Here is a 16,878-nt window from a genome sequence, read left to right as displayed (position 1 = left end):
GAGCTGTGAGAGCTTCTGGTTATTTCGAATTTCAAAATAACCGTTGGAGACAAACGGCTACAGGTCGCTTTCACTGAGTCTGCCAGCAGTTCTCGTTAGCCAATCAGATTCCAGCGTCTTCTGTTCTTCGGTCAGTGAGTCAGTATGTTCCACCATTTTGGGTAATGTCAACCAGACAGCTTGTTGTGTCTTCTGACCTTTACCTAATGAGGAAATACTTTGTCTGGAAGCTGTCTTATGGTCAGTAGCTGTCCTGCACGTTTTGTCGAGACAGCTCAGCAGCTTCATACCGAAGTTGTCTACGTGGATCTTCTCGATCCTTCTTTACTCAGCATGCGTTTCATCACTTCAACGACGACGTTTTGGAGATACACGGGCTGAGTGGTCTTTGGCTTGTTTGACTTGGGCATTGATTTCCATATAGGGCTTGAGCCTTATGATCTTTATGTCTTGTGATAAATTATAAACTCAACATTGAACAAACACATTAGTAACACTAAATCAAAGCATTTAAACTTAGTGTGTTATAGAATATTTACTTTCACTTAATTAATTTTGTCAAATCAAAATCCTGTGGAAAGGTGTTTCAACAACTTACACATGCCTCCCTCTCGACACTTCTTGGAGAGATCCATCTTTTTGTACGTGTCAAGTACCACTGCATGTACTGCGACTGTGAACACAAGTTTCGTGTTGCTGGTTGTGTTGTCGCTAACCAACTATGTCTATGTTGCTTCCATGCATCAAGATATTGAGCATGTCGAACAAACCATACCTTATCTTGATGGCCACGCAGATCAATAGTATGGAGCGAGTCAATAACATTAGGTTTTGTAGGAATGTGTTGCTCAAACCCAAATTGTCGCATGCATCTATCCGGGTGATGTTGTTCCACAATATGCACATATATAAGTGGCACTACAGAACGCCACACATTTTGTCCTCGCCGATACATTGCATGCATAACCGGTATGAGTTCTTTGTATGGCTCTCATATCATCTGTCAAATATTAATTACACTGGGTCACTAACTAATTGTGACTAACATTAATTAGCTATTTGGAAAACATCCACCATAATTACCTCCTCTTCTTTCTGACAGTCCAATGCCTCCCTAATGAAATTGAGTTTATGCGTTGGATCACGGGGGTTATTAATCTCCACTGATTTCCACCTACAAATATTTTAGTAATGGATAATAAGGTTAAAGTAATATTTTTAAGCATAGATAATAATGAAATTGTGTATGTTTTTTTACCTCATAGCATATGGTTTTCCACCAACAATATCAACAATATGTCCACTGCTATGGGCAATTGGTACAAGTCTCTCGTATGCCCAATATTGCAAAAATTGTGCACACCCACCTATTTGCTTACACGTAGGGTCTGTCTCTTTACACATTTCTCTATACAAATTCGCTAACATTATGGCACCCCACGCATATGTTCCTGCCACATTGAAATCTTCCAACAAAGGTAGGACCATCAATTGTACCTTATTGCCACTCTTAATAGGAAACAAAAAGCCACCCCATATACGCAGTATCAATGCCCATGCATGACACTCGATTATGTACTCAGATGCATCAATTGGAGGTTGTTCTGGAAACTTCTCAGTCAACCACGACATCTTCAACTCAACCCCGGTAATATCATGACCCTTTCTTGGCCGAAAACCTAATAATTGGTGGCATATCGCACACCAGTCAATTCCTATCTTTCCAAATGTGACGGCTTCACCGTCCACACGAAGTCTAGTCAAGACCTCCACATCTTGTAATGTCATTGTTGCTTCTCCAACAGGGAGGTGAAATGTGTGTGTTTCCGGCCGCCACCTTTCAACAAACACTGTTATCAATGCATGGTCTATATTAATAAGCCCCAAATCAATAATTGTTCCAAAGCCTGCAATTTGCAACTTTTCCAAAACTCTTGGATTTATATTTTCAAAACCTTCAGGTTTCACTGCTCTGGAAGGCTTCAGTGCTTTGTAATTGTCCTACAGATTTTTCAAACACATGTGCAAAAAGTCACTTCAAGTGTTTCTAAAATTTATATTAGTGTCAGAAAATTGATCACTATTGATAAAACGATAATATTACCTCCTCCAACCAAACACCATGGGAACGGTGTATTTTCTGTTGTGTCAATAAATCATCAATTAGTGGCCCTGGATTTATTAATTGTTGAGGTCTGTTTTGATTAGCCATTTGTTCCACGTTATCCTACATATTATATAAGTACATAAATGTTATCTCAATATTTCTAACAGCAAACATATTGCTAATATTTATTACATTTCTAACATATAACATATTTGTATGATGAATTTTTTTAACATATTGCTAATATTTATTACATTTCTAACATATAACATAAATAATTCAAACATTTTTAACATTTATCATAAATCAAACATTTCTATTATGTAACACATTTAACATAATTCTAACATATTTTCATATTTCTAACACTTTTCAAACATTTAACATATATATCTAATATTTAACATAATTTTTTTTACACATTAATTTCTCTAACATATTTGTTGTTTTTTCATTTAATTAATTTAATTTCAAATATTAACATATTTAATACGTATGAAATAAATAAATAATTACATACCTTTTTTCTTTAGTAGATATCTTGTATTATGCACCAACATGGAAAAAAATAAAGTTAAGTAAATATATTGAAAATAACCAATGTATTAATACTAATTCCATATACAAAAATATTTAGATAAAAAATAATAAAAAAAATTATTTCAAACATTTATAAAATTTAAAATAATTCAATATAATTTTATCATATTTCTAACATTTTTCAAACATCTAACATATTTATAACTATATATCTAATAATTAACATAATTTTTTTTACACATTTCTCTAACACATTTGTTGTTTTTTTATTTAATTAATTTAATTTCCAATATTAATATATTTAATACATATGAAATAAATAAATAATTACATACCTTTTTTCTTTAGTAGATTTCTTCAATTATGCACTAACATGGAAAAAAAATAAAGTTAAGTAAATATATAGAAAATACCCAATGTATTAATACTAATTCCATATAACAAAATATTTAGATAAAAAATAATAAAAAAATTATTTCAAACATTTATAAAATTTAAAATAATTCAAACATTTATCATAAATTATACATTTCTATCATATAACACATTTAACATAATTTTATCACATTTCTAACCTATTTCAAACATCTAACATATTTATAACATATATATCTAATATTAAACATAAATTTTTGTACATATTTATAGGTTTTTCATTTAATTAATTTAATTTCCAATATTAACATATTTAGTACATATGAAATACATAAATAATTACATACTTTTTTTTTATTTAGTAGATTTCCTCTATTATGCACCAACATGGAAAAAAAAATTAAGTCAATGTATAGAAAATAACCAATATTTTAATGTTAATTACAAATAAAAAAAATTACATTGCTTAAACATACCTTTAATTTTTTTGAACTCTTCAAATGTGGTGAGAGATAATCTTGTGAATTATGAGAGATTAAGAGAGAAAATAAAATATTTAAGGGGGTTAGTGGAGTAGAAAAAAAATAAGAAGAAGAAAGGGAATAGAAGTAGAGAAGAAGTGTGAGAATAAGTTGTGAATTGTAAGAAGAAGAAAGGGAATAGAAGTGTTAGAAGTTTGAAAAATAAATGGAAGTAAGGGTTTGAAGGGATAAAAAATTAAATAGGGGGAGTGAAATATTAAATAGAGGGATTTGGGGTTTTGAAAGATGAGAGAAAGAGTGAAAATTTTAATGGGAGTGAGGAGTTAAATAGTTAAATTTAAATAGAGGGCCGGGGGAGAGATGAGGGGAGGGAAAACAAAAATAAAATAAAAAATACATTCACGGTTCCGTGAATGTATTTCTTCACTGCTCCCATCATGGGAGCAGTGAAGCCATATTCCACCGATTCGGTGGAATATAGACAGAGTGTGGTCTTATCCACACTCTGCCAAATGCTAAGAGATCGGAAGTCCCGGTCTCCATTTTTTTTATAATAAAAAATAGAAACTGGAAGGTGGACTTCCGGTTTCTTTGCAAAACGAAACCGGAAGGCTGACTTCCGATTTCGCTCCCGGTTAAACCAGCCCCACAGTGGGCATAAAGTTTAACCGAGCCCTTTATATGGTAATAATTTCATTTTAAGCCCTATTTTGGGGCAAAATCCAAAAATTCATATGTTCATGAAAATATTGTTTTTTGATATGAAATTCTAGTAGCCATTAATAGAAGAGAGTGGGTTGTTGAATGAATTGTTTTTTTTTTTTGTTTTATGGGAGTTGATTGAAAAGGAAAATGTTTTTTATTTTTTAAAATGTGTACAAGTTGTTGATTTTCTTTAATTGAGGATTTTTGTTATTTGTTTGGTTGACATCTGATTGTATTTTACACCCGAAAGCAGGGGCGGAGATAGGAGGGGGCCAGAGAGATCTGGATCCCTTCGACTGCCGGAACCATCATGACTACGAATAATTTCGGTTCCTTTGTATCCATAAAATTTGAAATTGTTGTGGTTCCGGCCACATTGTTTTTAAAAAATTATATCGGGTGCTGAATTAGTATTCCAAAATTGGTCCATGTCCAGTTAGGTCCTCTAAATCTAAAATTTCAATTTTTTGATATGTTAAACCATAATCTAAATTTCTAATTTTTTTTGATATGTTATGCATTTTTTAAATCAAAATTTCTATTTTTTTTTCTATTAGATCTTCTCTAAATCCGAATTTTTTCTATTAGACACAATTTTATTACATGTTAAGAACTTTAAACACAATATAGTTAATTTTAAAAAGTTTTACATTATTATTTAAAAATTAGTTATTGACCCATCTTATTATAACATATATATATATATATATATATATATATATATATATATATATATATATATATATAAAATTGAATAAATTCAATTTAGCAATTTTTTTTTTACACATAAAATCCATCTCCGACTGAATAATTTTATATTAATAGCCTTTTACAAACCCACTACGCTCCGGGTATGGTTTATGACATCTGTTTCCGAACTGACCGTGACACTAGGTGACTTGATGTTCTTTTATAACTTAAGTTCATGAAGTTGATACTATGGAAGTAAAGCCAAAAGTGGGCACAGAAACTGAAAAGTAGCGGCCAGAGAGAGAGTGAGTGAAGAACAAGAAGGCGAGGAAATAGCAAACAAAGCCGAGGAAATGGCAAACAAAGGAGAAATTGTTTGCGTTACAGGAGGAAGCGGCTGCATTGGTTCATGGCTCGTCCTTCTTCTTCTTCAACGCGGTTATACTGTTCATGCTACTGTCAAAAATCTCAGTTACTACTCTGTACTCTCTCTCTATCTCTCTCTTTCTTCAATGGATTTTGTTTCTCTTTACTTCCAATTTCTCTGATTCTTTTCTCTCTATTGAAGATGACGAGAAGGAGACTAAGCATCTACTAGCTCTTGAAGGAGCAGAATCGCGTCTTCGTCTTTACCAAATCGATCTTCTCAACTACGGTTCAATTCTCGCCTCCGTCAATGGCTGTGCCGGCGTATTCCACCTCGCATCTCCTTGTATCGTCGACAAAGTTCACGATCCTCAGGTAGTAAAACACTTTCTCTATTCCCCTGAGATTTAGGTTTTCTAATATTGAACTGTTATGACATTTGATCAGAAAGAGCTCCTCGATCCGGCGATTCAAGGAACCTTAAATGTGCTAAAGGCGGCTAAGGAGTCAGGGGTTAAGCGCGTGGTTATCACGTCATCGATTTCCGCCATAACGCCGAGCCCTAAATGGCCGGCGGATGTGGTCAAGAGAGAGGATTGCTGGGCGGATACTGAATACTGCAAGGAAAATGAAGTGAGAGCTTATTACTGATAATTTATTGAAAAATTCGTAGATGAGAGATTTTGATCTGATTTAATGTTAATTTGATACAGATTTGGTATCCATTATCTAAAACTCTGGCTGAGAAAGCTGCTTGGGAGTTTGCTGAGGAGAATGGTTTGGATGTGGTTGTGGTGAATCCCGGAACTGTTATGGGTCCTGTTATTCCACCTACTCTAAATGCAAGCATGGCGATGTTTGTTCGTCTTCTTGAAGGTATATAATCTTATCCCTCATTTTTTCAATCTTAGTTCTTCATTCTGTTTTGGTTTCTGTATTCGTTTCCAATGTTTTCGTTGTAAATTTTCAGTTGATTTCAGTTCTTACTTACAACCATGAACCATAGTTAAAATAATTGAATTTCGAAAGAAATATTTTGTGCAAAATTAAGATATTGTTTGGTAATATATAACGGCAAAAAGTATCCTGAGGCCCTTGATTAATTCACTTTTAGTGGATTGAGCCCCTGATCTTTTATTTCAACATATTTTTGTGCACATTAATCCCCTCCATGATGACAAAAAAAAGTCATATTTGAATATAAAACTCGGTTAACAATGTTATTCAATCCATATACATTCGAAATTCGCATTTGTTATAGCTCAAAATAAGGTTTTTATAATTTCTCTATGCCACATCTCATGTGTAAAAACCGGTTTTCAAACCGTTAAAAATGCAACTTTCGAATGTTATGAAATGTTTAAGGCTCTGTCAATCGAGTTTTATGTTTGAAGTTGATTTTTCTAGTCATAATGTATTTAAAAATAAAAGGTCAGAAGCTTAATACGTTGAAATAAAAAATCAGAGGTTCAATCCATCGAAATTAGAATGATCAGGGCCTTCTGCCATATATATATATGATAACATCAAACATAATACAACTTAGGTTTCATACATCAGGGCCTCTGTATTTGTCTAGATATCTGATTGGTCCTCTATATTTGTCTAGATTATGTGTTGAACTCTTAAACTTTGAAGATGTCTCATCAGCCCCTGAGCTTACTTAAAAGCTTCTCATTACCCCCCCTAAGTCCACACCGTAGAACAAGGTTGGACAAGGTAACTTAAAACTTATATCACTTTCAGCAAATTCAGAGACTAAAAGATAATTGTAACTACTTCACGGGCCATTAGGTCATTTTGCAAAGTTTAGAGGGCTAATAATAGGTCATTGTAACCAAGTTCAAGGAGCTAATGAGATATCTTCAAAGTTTAGCTGTTAATCTGATAATCTGAACAGTACATAGCCTCTTATGTATTAAGCCTATGGTTTGAGAAATTTATCTCTCTCCGTGCTCTGATTAATATTTCCTTGGGGTCATTTTCATATATCATGGCATAAGCAAAATGGTTTAACTTTGGGAATTTTAACAGTGTCTGATTCTTCAGTTTTGTATGTAGGAAAGCTCTAATAATGACATTTAATTATGATTGCAGGTTGCACAGAGACATATGAGAACTTCTTTATGGGATCTGTTCATTTTAAAGATGTAGCAATGGCGCATATAATCGTTTACGAAAACCCATCAGCTTCTGGTAGACACTTGTGTGTTGAAGCCATATCTCATTTTGGTGATTTTGCAGCCAAAGCTGCTGAGTTATATCCTGAATATAACATGCCTAGGTAACAACTTTGACATCTCTCATTGATATAATTCTCATATTCTAATAGGCATAATATATAAGGGTAAATAATTTATTAGTCCCCGTCTTTTTACCTAGCACACTGTTTAGTCCCTCTATTTTGAAAAACACATTATAAGGTCTCTATCTTCTGTCTGTTTACCAAATATAACAGTTAAAAATCTAAAAAAAAAAAGGACAAAAAGACAAAGTGTTAATATTGACAAAACATAGGGATTTTATAATGTGTTTTTCTAAATAAGGGGACTAAACGGTGTGTTAGGTAAAAAGGAAGGAGGGGACTAATAAATTATTTACACATATAATTATACACTTACACTCGTAATTTTTGCCGTTTAACACCCTATATTTATATTTAGACTTATTACATACTTGAACTTACCAATTTGGAGCTATTACACACCTAAATTTGTAAAATTTGGAGCTACTACACTCTTATTTGCTGTTTTGGCAATAACATGGCATGTAACATATTTTTCAATTCTTAACAATATAAGGTGTCAAATCAGCAAATAACGGTATTAAAGATTCAAAATTGATGAGCTCAGGTGTGTAATAGGTTCAAATTGACAAGTTTAGGTGTCTGGTAGGTCGAAATATAAGTACAGGTGTCAAACAATAAAACGTTACAAGTTTAGGTTATATGTTAGGAATAGAATCTCATATTCTAGTAGGTTAGGAATAGAATCTCTTTTATATTTAGGGTTGTAAATGAGCGGCTCGAGGTTTGGCTCGATAAAAGGTCGTTCATCTTTGGCTTGATTTATAAACAAACGAGCTTAAGTACGATTTTGAGGTTTGATTCGTAAACAAGCTGAGTTTGAGCACGAAAAAACTTGGCTTGAAAGCTCACGAGCTGGCTTAGTTATAGTTTCATGAACAAGTTCGATTATAATGTTCATGAAACATGCTCGTGAGCAAGATCAGTTCGATTTTTTTTTTAAATATCATATTTCTATAACTGAGGGCGAGCCTTGGCGCAAAGGTAAACGTTGTTTTGGCAGGGGAAGGCTTGGTGGTACCCCTCCCCGGACCCTCGCTTAAGCGGGGACGCGTAGTGCACTGGGCCACCCTTTTAATAGTATTTCTATGAAGGGGGAAATGTAAAACTACGAATTACGTAGTTTTGTGTTAAAGAAATTTCAATCGAGATTGAAACTCTATTTTCAACTTCAATTCTTATTCAAACAAAATTAGCGAGCTATTTGCAAGCTCTTCTTTATTCACACAATTAATGAGTTGTTAGTGAACAAAGTTTATGAACGAAATTAACAATAAACAAGCTAACGATCATACTTTTCTTAATTAACCGAGCTCGAATAGGATTTTGAGCTCGAGCTCATTCATTTTCGCAGGTCAAAACTCGGTCAATTATAACCCTACTTATATTACTCTCTATTACATTAGTTACACTTGTTCTATTAACATTAGCATGAGTTATATTTATATGCTTGAATCCCGAAATAAATCCTCATAGAATGGTACACACCTAACACCTTGTATTGCACCAGACCAAATTTAATTGATTGATCACGTCAACACGTCACATTAAAGCATAGCTCTGATATCACTCGTTAGGAATAAAATTGGTTGGAACTATAGTGAGTTTGATAAGCTGAAATAGAAACCTATGTAGTTTTTTCTTGAAAAATAAAATAAAATTATTTGTAATGTGAATGTTGAAGGTTGCCGAAGGACACCCAACCGGGGCTGTTACGGGCAAAGGATGGAGCGAAGAAATTGATGGATTTGGGTTTAGAATTTATTCCGATGGAGCAAATAATCAAAGATGCAGTCGAGAGTTTAAAGAGCAAAGGATTCATCAAGTAATTTTTCTGTACATTATCTTATGTATGCAAATCTTACGGGTCTGCTCGGATGGAGGTTAAAAAAAAGTTAAATAATCGAAGGGGAGTTAAAAATATTTAACCTCCAAATTTTACCTATTTGGTGGGACTTAAAGCGGACGTTTTTTAACTTCCAAATTCTCGGGGCAAGGTTAGATAATTAACTTTCCATTATTTAACCTTCAAAAACCTCTATCCGAGTAGACCCTAAAACGTATGTAGCTGCACCAAATATGAGAAATTTTTATCATGTTCGGTACTATTGTAAACGCAGCTAGCCATGTATTGTATAATAAGAAATAAAGATGCGTGTATTAAATTATTGGTTTGACCTGATTAACTATATAACCAAGTTTGATGTTTACAATTATTTATCTTGTTATTTAAGGGCTTAATGTGTACAAGTATAATTGATAAAGAACTAAGCTCCCGTTTGGTAAGATGTAATGACCAGCGTAAAGGAATTAAACATCCATTGCTACGTTTGGTTGTATATTACAATTTTGTTATAATGGAATGAGAAACTCATGAGTTAAATTTTGTTCAACAAATCCTGTAATTCTCATTATACGTAGAAAATGATTTGAATTCCCGTTACATTCAAAACATGTAATTCTAATTTCTATTTTCAAATCTCCATCTAACCTTTTATTTGTCAAATCTTACATCTCATTCTTGTCAAAAACGAAAAAAACACGAAAATAAAAAAAAGGGAAATTGGAAAAAAAGAAAAAAAAATAGAAAAACAGTGAAAAATGTTGAAAATGGAAAATAAAAAAATGAGAAAAATATAAAAAAAGTATGAAAAAGCAAAAAACTATACACTAATTAATTAATTTCAGTTAATATAATTTTGTATTTGCTTTTGATTCAATTTTTTTGCACTTTCAGTGTTTTCCGTTTTTTATGTTTTTTTTATTTTTCTTGTTTTCATGTTTTTCGTTGATTGTAATTACGTAAATAAAATTTTATGATTATATTTAATTAGAAAAATATAAATATTATAATGGTAATTACATTCCATCATTTTTTTTTACTTGTCAACCAACGTGATAATAAAACCACTATTTTATTGCATTACAATTGTAATTATATTGCATTACTAAATTGACCGATTTTAAATATTTTGAATAGAAAGATTGAAGATTTAATCGATAAAAAAATGTAAAGTTTATATAACTTAGAAAACTTTTTTTCCATTTATAAATATTCTAACGGGCTGTTTGTTAGAAGAGATATAAGAGGTGGGACATAGATAAAAAAACACGAGATAAGTTATTCCGTGTTTGTTTGGGAGATAGAAGATGGAGATAGATGAGGGATAAGCCTCTTATCCCTAAATCCTATATCCAGGAAGGGGTGGTATAAGGAGGTGGGATAAGCTCCTGCGATTTTAATAGGATGGAAAAGTCCATCTTATCCCTCAAATTAATGTTATGGAGTTTAAATAAGGTTAAAATAGTAAAATGTATTATTTTATCCCTATCCATATCCCACATACCAAACATTGAATAATAATTCTCGGCTATCATATTTTTATCCTTATCCCAACCATTTATCCTTATCCATATCTCAACCTTTATCTTTATCCCTATCCCAATAGAATGTCAAACGTCCCGTAAGATATCATAGGTACTTTATTTTATTTTTTATTTTTGGTTTGCATTTGGCTTAATACGTAATAACACGACTAAACAACTCATGTTTTTTTCATTGCTTGTCGCTCTGAATTTATATTTAGATCTATTATGTGCGATAAATTTGTTAATTTTGAATCTTTGATTATGGGCATGAGACGCGCTTAAAGGGAGTTTGACATTAAAATGCCATGCCACCTTTGTAATCTACTAAGGCCCTGTTAGGTAAAGAGCGTTTTGGGATAAAAAGAGCGGTTTTGACCAATTTTAGCGGTTTGACCACTGAAACCGCTGATTGGAGTGTTTGGTGGAGAGAGGTTTGGGAGAGAGTTTTGGGATGAAAACGCTAATTTAGAAAAAGCTCCTTTTAGGAGCTTTTTCAATTAGCGTTTTGCAATATTAAAATTAATGGACTTCTTTAACCCTAATTATTTTATGTATATTTTTATGTATTAAAAAAAGAAATGCCCTTATTCGTCTTCTTGCACAAACCGCTATTATCAATCAGCTAATTTTTACCAAACAGGTCTACACAAACAGCTAGTCAAATCAGCTAATGTAATCAGCTAACAGCTAATGTAATCAGCTAACATCTAATTTCCAAACAGGGCCTAAATCATCAAATAAGCATTGAAGGTTTAATAAAATTGAGAAGTATGACAGGTCTAATTATAATAAAATTGAGAAGTATGACGAGTCTAATTATAAATTTAATAGTTTAACTATGAAAAGTTTAAATGTAAAATTATTATTTTTTTTATGAGAAGTTTAAATGTAGATTTTTTTTTTATTTTTTTGTTGTCCTTTTCATCGCGAAAAAAAGGTTAAAAATTCCTCAAGTTTTTAAATTTAGAAAAACAAATTATTCAACCTGGCCCGACTGATTCAGTCGGTTGAGGGAGCTGGAAAGGATGCGTATCCCTAGTGGGTTCCAGCTCGAACGACTGGTCGAACTGTTGGAGGAGGATCGGAAACCAGCTAAGGTACCGTAGCGTCCACTAAAGGCGTAACTGACAGGTTCTGTTCTATCTTCCCCTCCGAGTCATCTCGTACTCCAAAAAAGCAGAGGTGAGGTCCGGAGATTGGCCCTCGAGTGCAAAGGTTGAAGGGAGCTTAACTGCAAGACCCATCCGTCGAGCAGGAACGAAAGTCGGCCTCAGTGATCTGACAGTGCCGAGTGGAAGGGCCGTCGCTCAACGGATAAAAGTTAATCTAGGCCATTTTCAGTCTGTCGGTCTCAGTCCTGTCTAGAGTGGTATTTAGGAAAGTCTATCGAGAAGTTTCAGAAAGCAAAATAGTGATTTCGATAGGTAAAAGCTGAAGGAAGAAAGCAGATGAATCCGCTACGGAAAATCTAATTCTGGCAGCTCGCGAGCCAAGACTAGGAAGCAAGTTATATAACTGGATTGGATAGCAGAAATTGACAGATTCTTGGACCCAGCAGAAAAACGAGTCAAGCTGGTAGTATGTTGATTGAGAGGCGGTCCAATATAAACTTATTGGTGCCAACCTAGTTGGGATGCCTGACAACTCTTCTCCAATCCCAACTTTTAATTAAAAAAAAAGATATAGATTTATTAAAATTCTACCATGAAAATTAAAAGTGAGCTGCTATATACCGCAACTTTTGACATTTATGCCCTTCTCATTTTATTTTTTCCAAAAACTCAAATTTTTTTTTTCTCTTTCTCTCCCAAGCCTAAAAACCCGAATTTGACGAAAATGGACCCGAGTATTCCCGAAGACCATGATTTCGAACACGAATTAATCTTACGATATAAATTTAAATTAAAAATTCGTTTTTTAAATTTTGAATTTTTTTTTTAATGAATAAGCCTAAACGGATGCGCCACCCGTTCCACCATCAGGTGGAACGAGCGCGGAACCCAGTTCCACCTTACGGTGGAACGGGAACGGGTGCGCCATACTTTCCACCTGGCCGACGCCGTTGCCACCACGGGCGGAACGAACAGTTCGTCCGTTCCGCCCGTGGTGGCAACGGCGTCGGAGTTCCGTTTAGGCAAAAAAAAAAAGGGTTCCGCCTCCGATTTCGAAGGCGGAACCCGTGATTTCGGACATATTTTTTTTAAAAAAACTTATCGGAAGATTCATTAAGCCTTTTCCCCTTCCTTCCTTTGGCGGCATGTCGTTTTAGGTTGGGTTTTATGAAAAGCTTCAAAAGCTAGAGAGGATTTGAGAGTTTTTGGTTATTGGTTTGAAATTGTGAGGAGGCATAAATGTCAAAAGGGTGCGGTGGAAAGTATAACCTTTGCGATATATAGCAATACCCAAATTAAAATTATCCTGTTTTGGAATTAACAAGCTTAGATGTAATGGTATGCGAAGTTTATTTGGTTACTCAAGTTCCATGTAAAAATTACAAGTATATGTTATATGGTTACACGGATTTGCAGATTTGCACCTGTGGTATTTTTTGTTACAAATGCAGCCATGTGGTTTGCAAAATTTTGCATTTTTAACTTTGCAAATTTGACCGATAACGACCTCAAAATGAAAATTTTCAAGATTTGAAGTTATTTAGTGTCATATTCACGATGGAACCATATTTTTCATTTTTCAAAATCATCATTTTTTATGTTTTCTCTATTTAAACATTAACTTTCTCTTTCATAAAAAAAAAAAACCACCTAAATGACCTCAAACCTAAAAAGTTCAAGAATTAAAATTGCTTAAAATATAATTTAACTCTTGAAAATCTTTATTTTAAGATTGTTATTAGCCAAATTTGTTAAAGTAAAAAAGAATGTAAAATTTTGCAAACCACATGATTGCATTTGTAATGAACACTACCACAAATACCTATTTTTGCAAATCTGTATAACAACATAACATCTACTTTTATATATATATATATAGTTTGATAATTGGTTAGAGATCATATATGGATTCCTTCTAATTAAAATTTACTTCTTTAGAGGTACTTTAAACATAGTACGCCAGTTTTTAAGATAGCTTAGAATATGTTTAAAAAAGAAATAGCTTGGAATAAACCACTTGATTTTGTAAAATGAAAAAGAAACACGTAATTACTTTTAAGAATAACACCTGCTTTTATTTTAATTTAGGGGAAAGTTCGAATAAAACTCCTGTGATTTCACTAATTTTCAGATAAAGGACTGTGGTTTACTTTTTGTCAAAACGAGGACTGAGGTTTCGTACTTTTAATAATGCTATTAAAACTATCTTTAACGACCTGAAAATGAAAATTTTCAAGAATTAAAGTTGTTCAATGTCATATTTTCTATGGAACTACATTTTCGATTTTATAAAATCATCTTTTTTGGAACTTTCTTTCTCTAAACATTAACTTTCTCTCTCTTTACCAAACATCATCTAAATAATCTCGAAATAAAAAAGTTGAAGAATTAAAGTTGCTTAGAATATTAGTAGTTCTTAAAATATGTCATTTTTGAAGTTGTTAAGGGTGATTTTAATAGTATCAATCGAAAAAGTCCTTATTTTGCTAAAGTTGAAAACCTCAGTCATCGTTTTGATAAAAAGTAAACCACAGTCCTTTATCTGAAAATTAGTGAAACCACAGGAGTTTTATTTGAACTTTACCCTTTAATTTATCCTTAAAAAATAAAATATTTTAAGCTATCTTAAAATTGCGTACTCCTTTTGTAGTTTGGTAAAGTCATTACATTTTTTTTATCTTTTCTCGCAAAAAAAAAAAAAAAAGAGATAATTTTGCATATGTTTCCTCGAGGACAAAATTTTGTGATGCCTACATTTTGAATTTTCAACATACACATGTTACAATTCCTTAGAGATATGTTACAATTTCATCTTCTACTATAGTATAATTTATTTGATTTCGCCTTTAAATTTTAATTTATTTGATAACGCTCCAAAACCCTGTTTGATACACCATAATGCTCCAAAACCCTATTTGATACACTATAATAGACAATGGAACGTTAATTACAATGAAAGGTTCATTACCATATTTAGTTAGTCATGTTATTTTTGTCGTAATGGAATCACAAATATATCACATAATTTTTGTTTACAAATAGATATAAATCTCTATTACGACTAACTCTTGTATTTTTTTTCTTGTATTTTTTTTAATGTTAATACTTATGAAAAAAGCGAAAAAAATAAAACAAGGAAAAATACAAAACAAAAGATGGGGAAACGTTTTTACGCAAAAAAAACACACAATAAAGGGAAAACCCCAAGAATGAAAAACATGTAAAATCGCCAAATAAACCTCAAAAAACAAGAAAAACGATAAAAAAAACACAAAAGGCGCTTAAAAGGAGAAAAACTTGAATAACGAAAAAAATATGCACACACGAAAAATGAGAAATGAAGAAAAACACAAGAAGCAGAGGACAAAAAATGAAAACATAGAAAACGGAAAACTAGAAGAAAAATGGGAAAACAACAAAAAATGTGAAAAACGTGAAAACGCAAAAAGAAAACTTGAAAATGATAAAAACGTTGTTTTCCCATTTTTGACGTTTCTACTGTTTTCCAGGTTTCACATTGTTTTTTTTTACAGTTTTTCATATTTTTTTTTCATTTCTCCCTTTTTCTCATTTTTCATTGTTTTACTATTTTCCCATTTTTTGTAATTTTTCTGTTTGTGTTTCGCAATTTTTTACTTTTCACTGTTTTACTGTTTTTCGCAGCTTTTGCCTTTTTCCACGTTTTTCTTATTTTCCATTTTTCACATTTTGCCCATTCACATTTTCCATTGATTTTAATTGTATAAATAGAATTTTATAATGACATTTAACTATACAAACATATTACATATGTATTATAATAGTAACACGTTTTATTAAATTTTTAAAAAAATGTCAACAAAACATTGCAAATATAATCACTATTCCATTTTATTATATTGTAACTTTCATTACATTAACCTAGAAGTTAAAAACTCCTTGGAAAACATTTGAGTTTAAAATTGTATTATCTGAAGACTAAATTCGCTCTTCCCCCATAATCATATACCACTATGTGAAAAACCTTTTTCTTAAGGTATAACTTATCTCAAATCTAATAGTTGAAGAGCTTATTCATTAAAAGAAAAAAATAATACAATTCTTCAAGTTAAAAGTAAGAATAATTTCAAAAATGATACTTGTGGTTTCACTAATTTATAGATAGATGCATACCGTTTTTTTGTTGCCAAAAGGGAAATAAAGTTCCCGCGTTAGCAAAACCAATGACTTTTAAATTAACACTGTCAGTTTGACCACTGATGATCTCAAAATAAAACCCACGTGATTAGAGGTGGATTCCAATTGCTATGACAGTTAAATAACAGTCAAACTAGTCTTTTCAATAACATATGCTAAAATTGATCTTGCTTGAAAAAATGTTAGGGTTAAATTTGAATCATTTCGAACGCAAGGGCAAAATTTGCACTTTTCCAAAAACGTTAGGGTCAAATCCCGAGTTAAATGCACCGTTGGTCACTGAACTTACATGATTGTCTCAAAATGGTCACTCAACTTCAATTTGTCTCAATAAAATCACTCAATTTTGAGTTTTATCTCAATTAGATCACTCCGGCAATTTCAGTGATTAAAAGGCAACAGAATGACACCATATCTGACACGTCAATATAAGTCAACTCAGATTTCCGAATGAAACGGCACGGGGCAGCCACGTGTCAGTTATTTTTATGAAAAAATTAAGTTTTTAAAAAAAAAAAAAAAATTAACCGACACGTGATTGCCAGATGGCGTATACGTGAATGCCATGTGTCGTTTCGGTAAGAGATCTAAGTTGACTCATGCTAACGAGTCACCCACGTCATCATTCCAATCCCATTTAATCACTGAAAT

At 32.4% G+C, this 16,878-nt stretch overlaps 1 protein-coding gene across 1 annotated transcript; it reads left to right on the top strand.

Annotated features, from left to right (window-relative positions):
* The first annotated feature begins 5,100 nt into the window (after nucleotides 1-5,100).
* Nucleotides 5,101-9,786, top strand: LOC136201111 (phenylacetaldehyde reductase). The gene is made up of 6 exons (XM_065991690.1): nucleotides 5,101-5,370; nucleotides 5,468-5,640; nucleotides 5,713-5,898; nucleotides 5,979-6,141; nucleotides 7,363-7,549; nucleotides 9,255-9,786. The coding sequence occupies exons 1-6, from the start codon at nucleotides 5,253-5,255 to the stop codon at nucleotides 9,397-9,399; spliced, it is 972 nt and encodes a 323-aa protein (XP_065847762.1). The 5' UTR covers nucleotides 5,101-5,252; the 3' UTR covers nucleotides 9,400-9,786.
* The last annotated feature ends 7,092 nt before the right edge of the window (nucleotides 9,787-16,878 follow it).

The sequence above is a fragment of the Euphorbia lathyris genome, chromosome 7 (genome assembly GCF_963576675.1).
Source record: "Euphorbia lathyris chromosome 7, ddEupLath1.1, whole genome shotgun sequence".
In the NCBI taxonomy this organism is placed as follows: Eukaryota; Viridiplantae; Streptophyta; class Magnoliopsida; order Malpighiales; family Euphorbiaceae; genus Euphorbia; species Euphorbia lathyris.
This window is presented reverse-complemented; position numbering and strand designations above follow the sequence as displayed.

Bases quoted from the DNA above. Each gene is read 5' to 3' on its own strand.
- LOC136201111 (XM_065991690.1), top strand. From the start codon at position 5,253: ATGGCAAACAAAGGAGAAATTGTTTGCGTTACAGGAGGAAGCGGCTGC. The intron at 6,142-7,362 runs GTATATAATCTT...TTATGATTGCAG, and splicing joins GTTTGTTCGTCTTCTTGAAG to GTTGCACAGAGACATATGAG. The intron at 7,550-9,254 runs GTAACAACTTTG...TGAATGTTGAAG, and splicing joins CCTGAATATAACATGCCTAG to GTTGCCGAAGGACACCCAAC.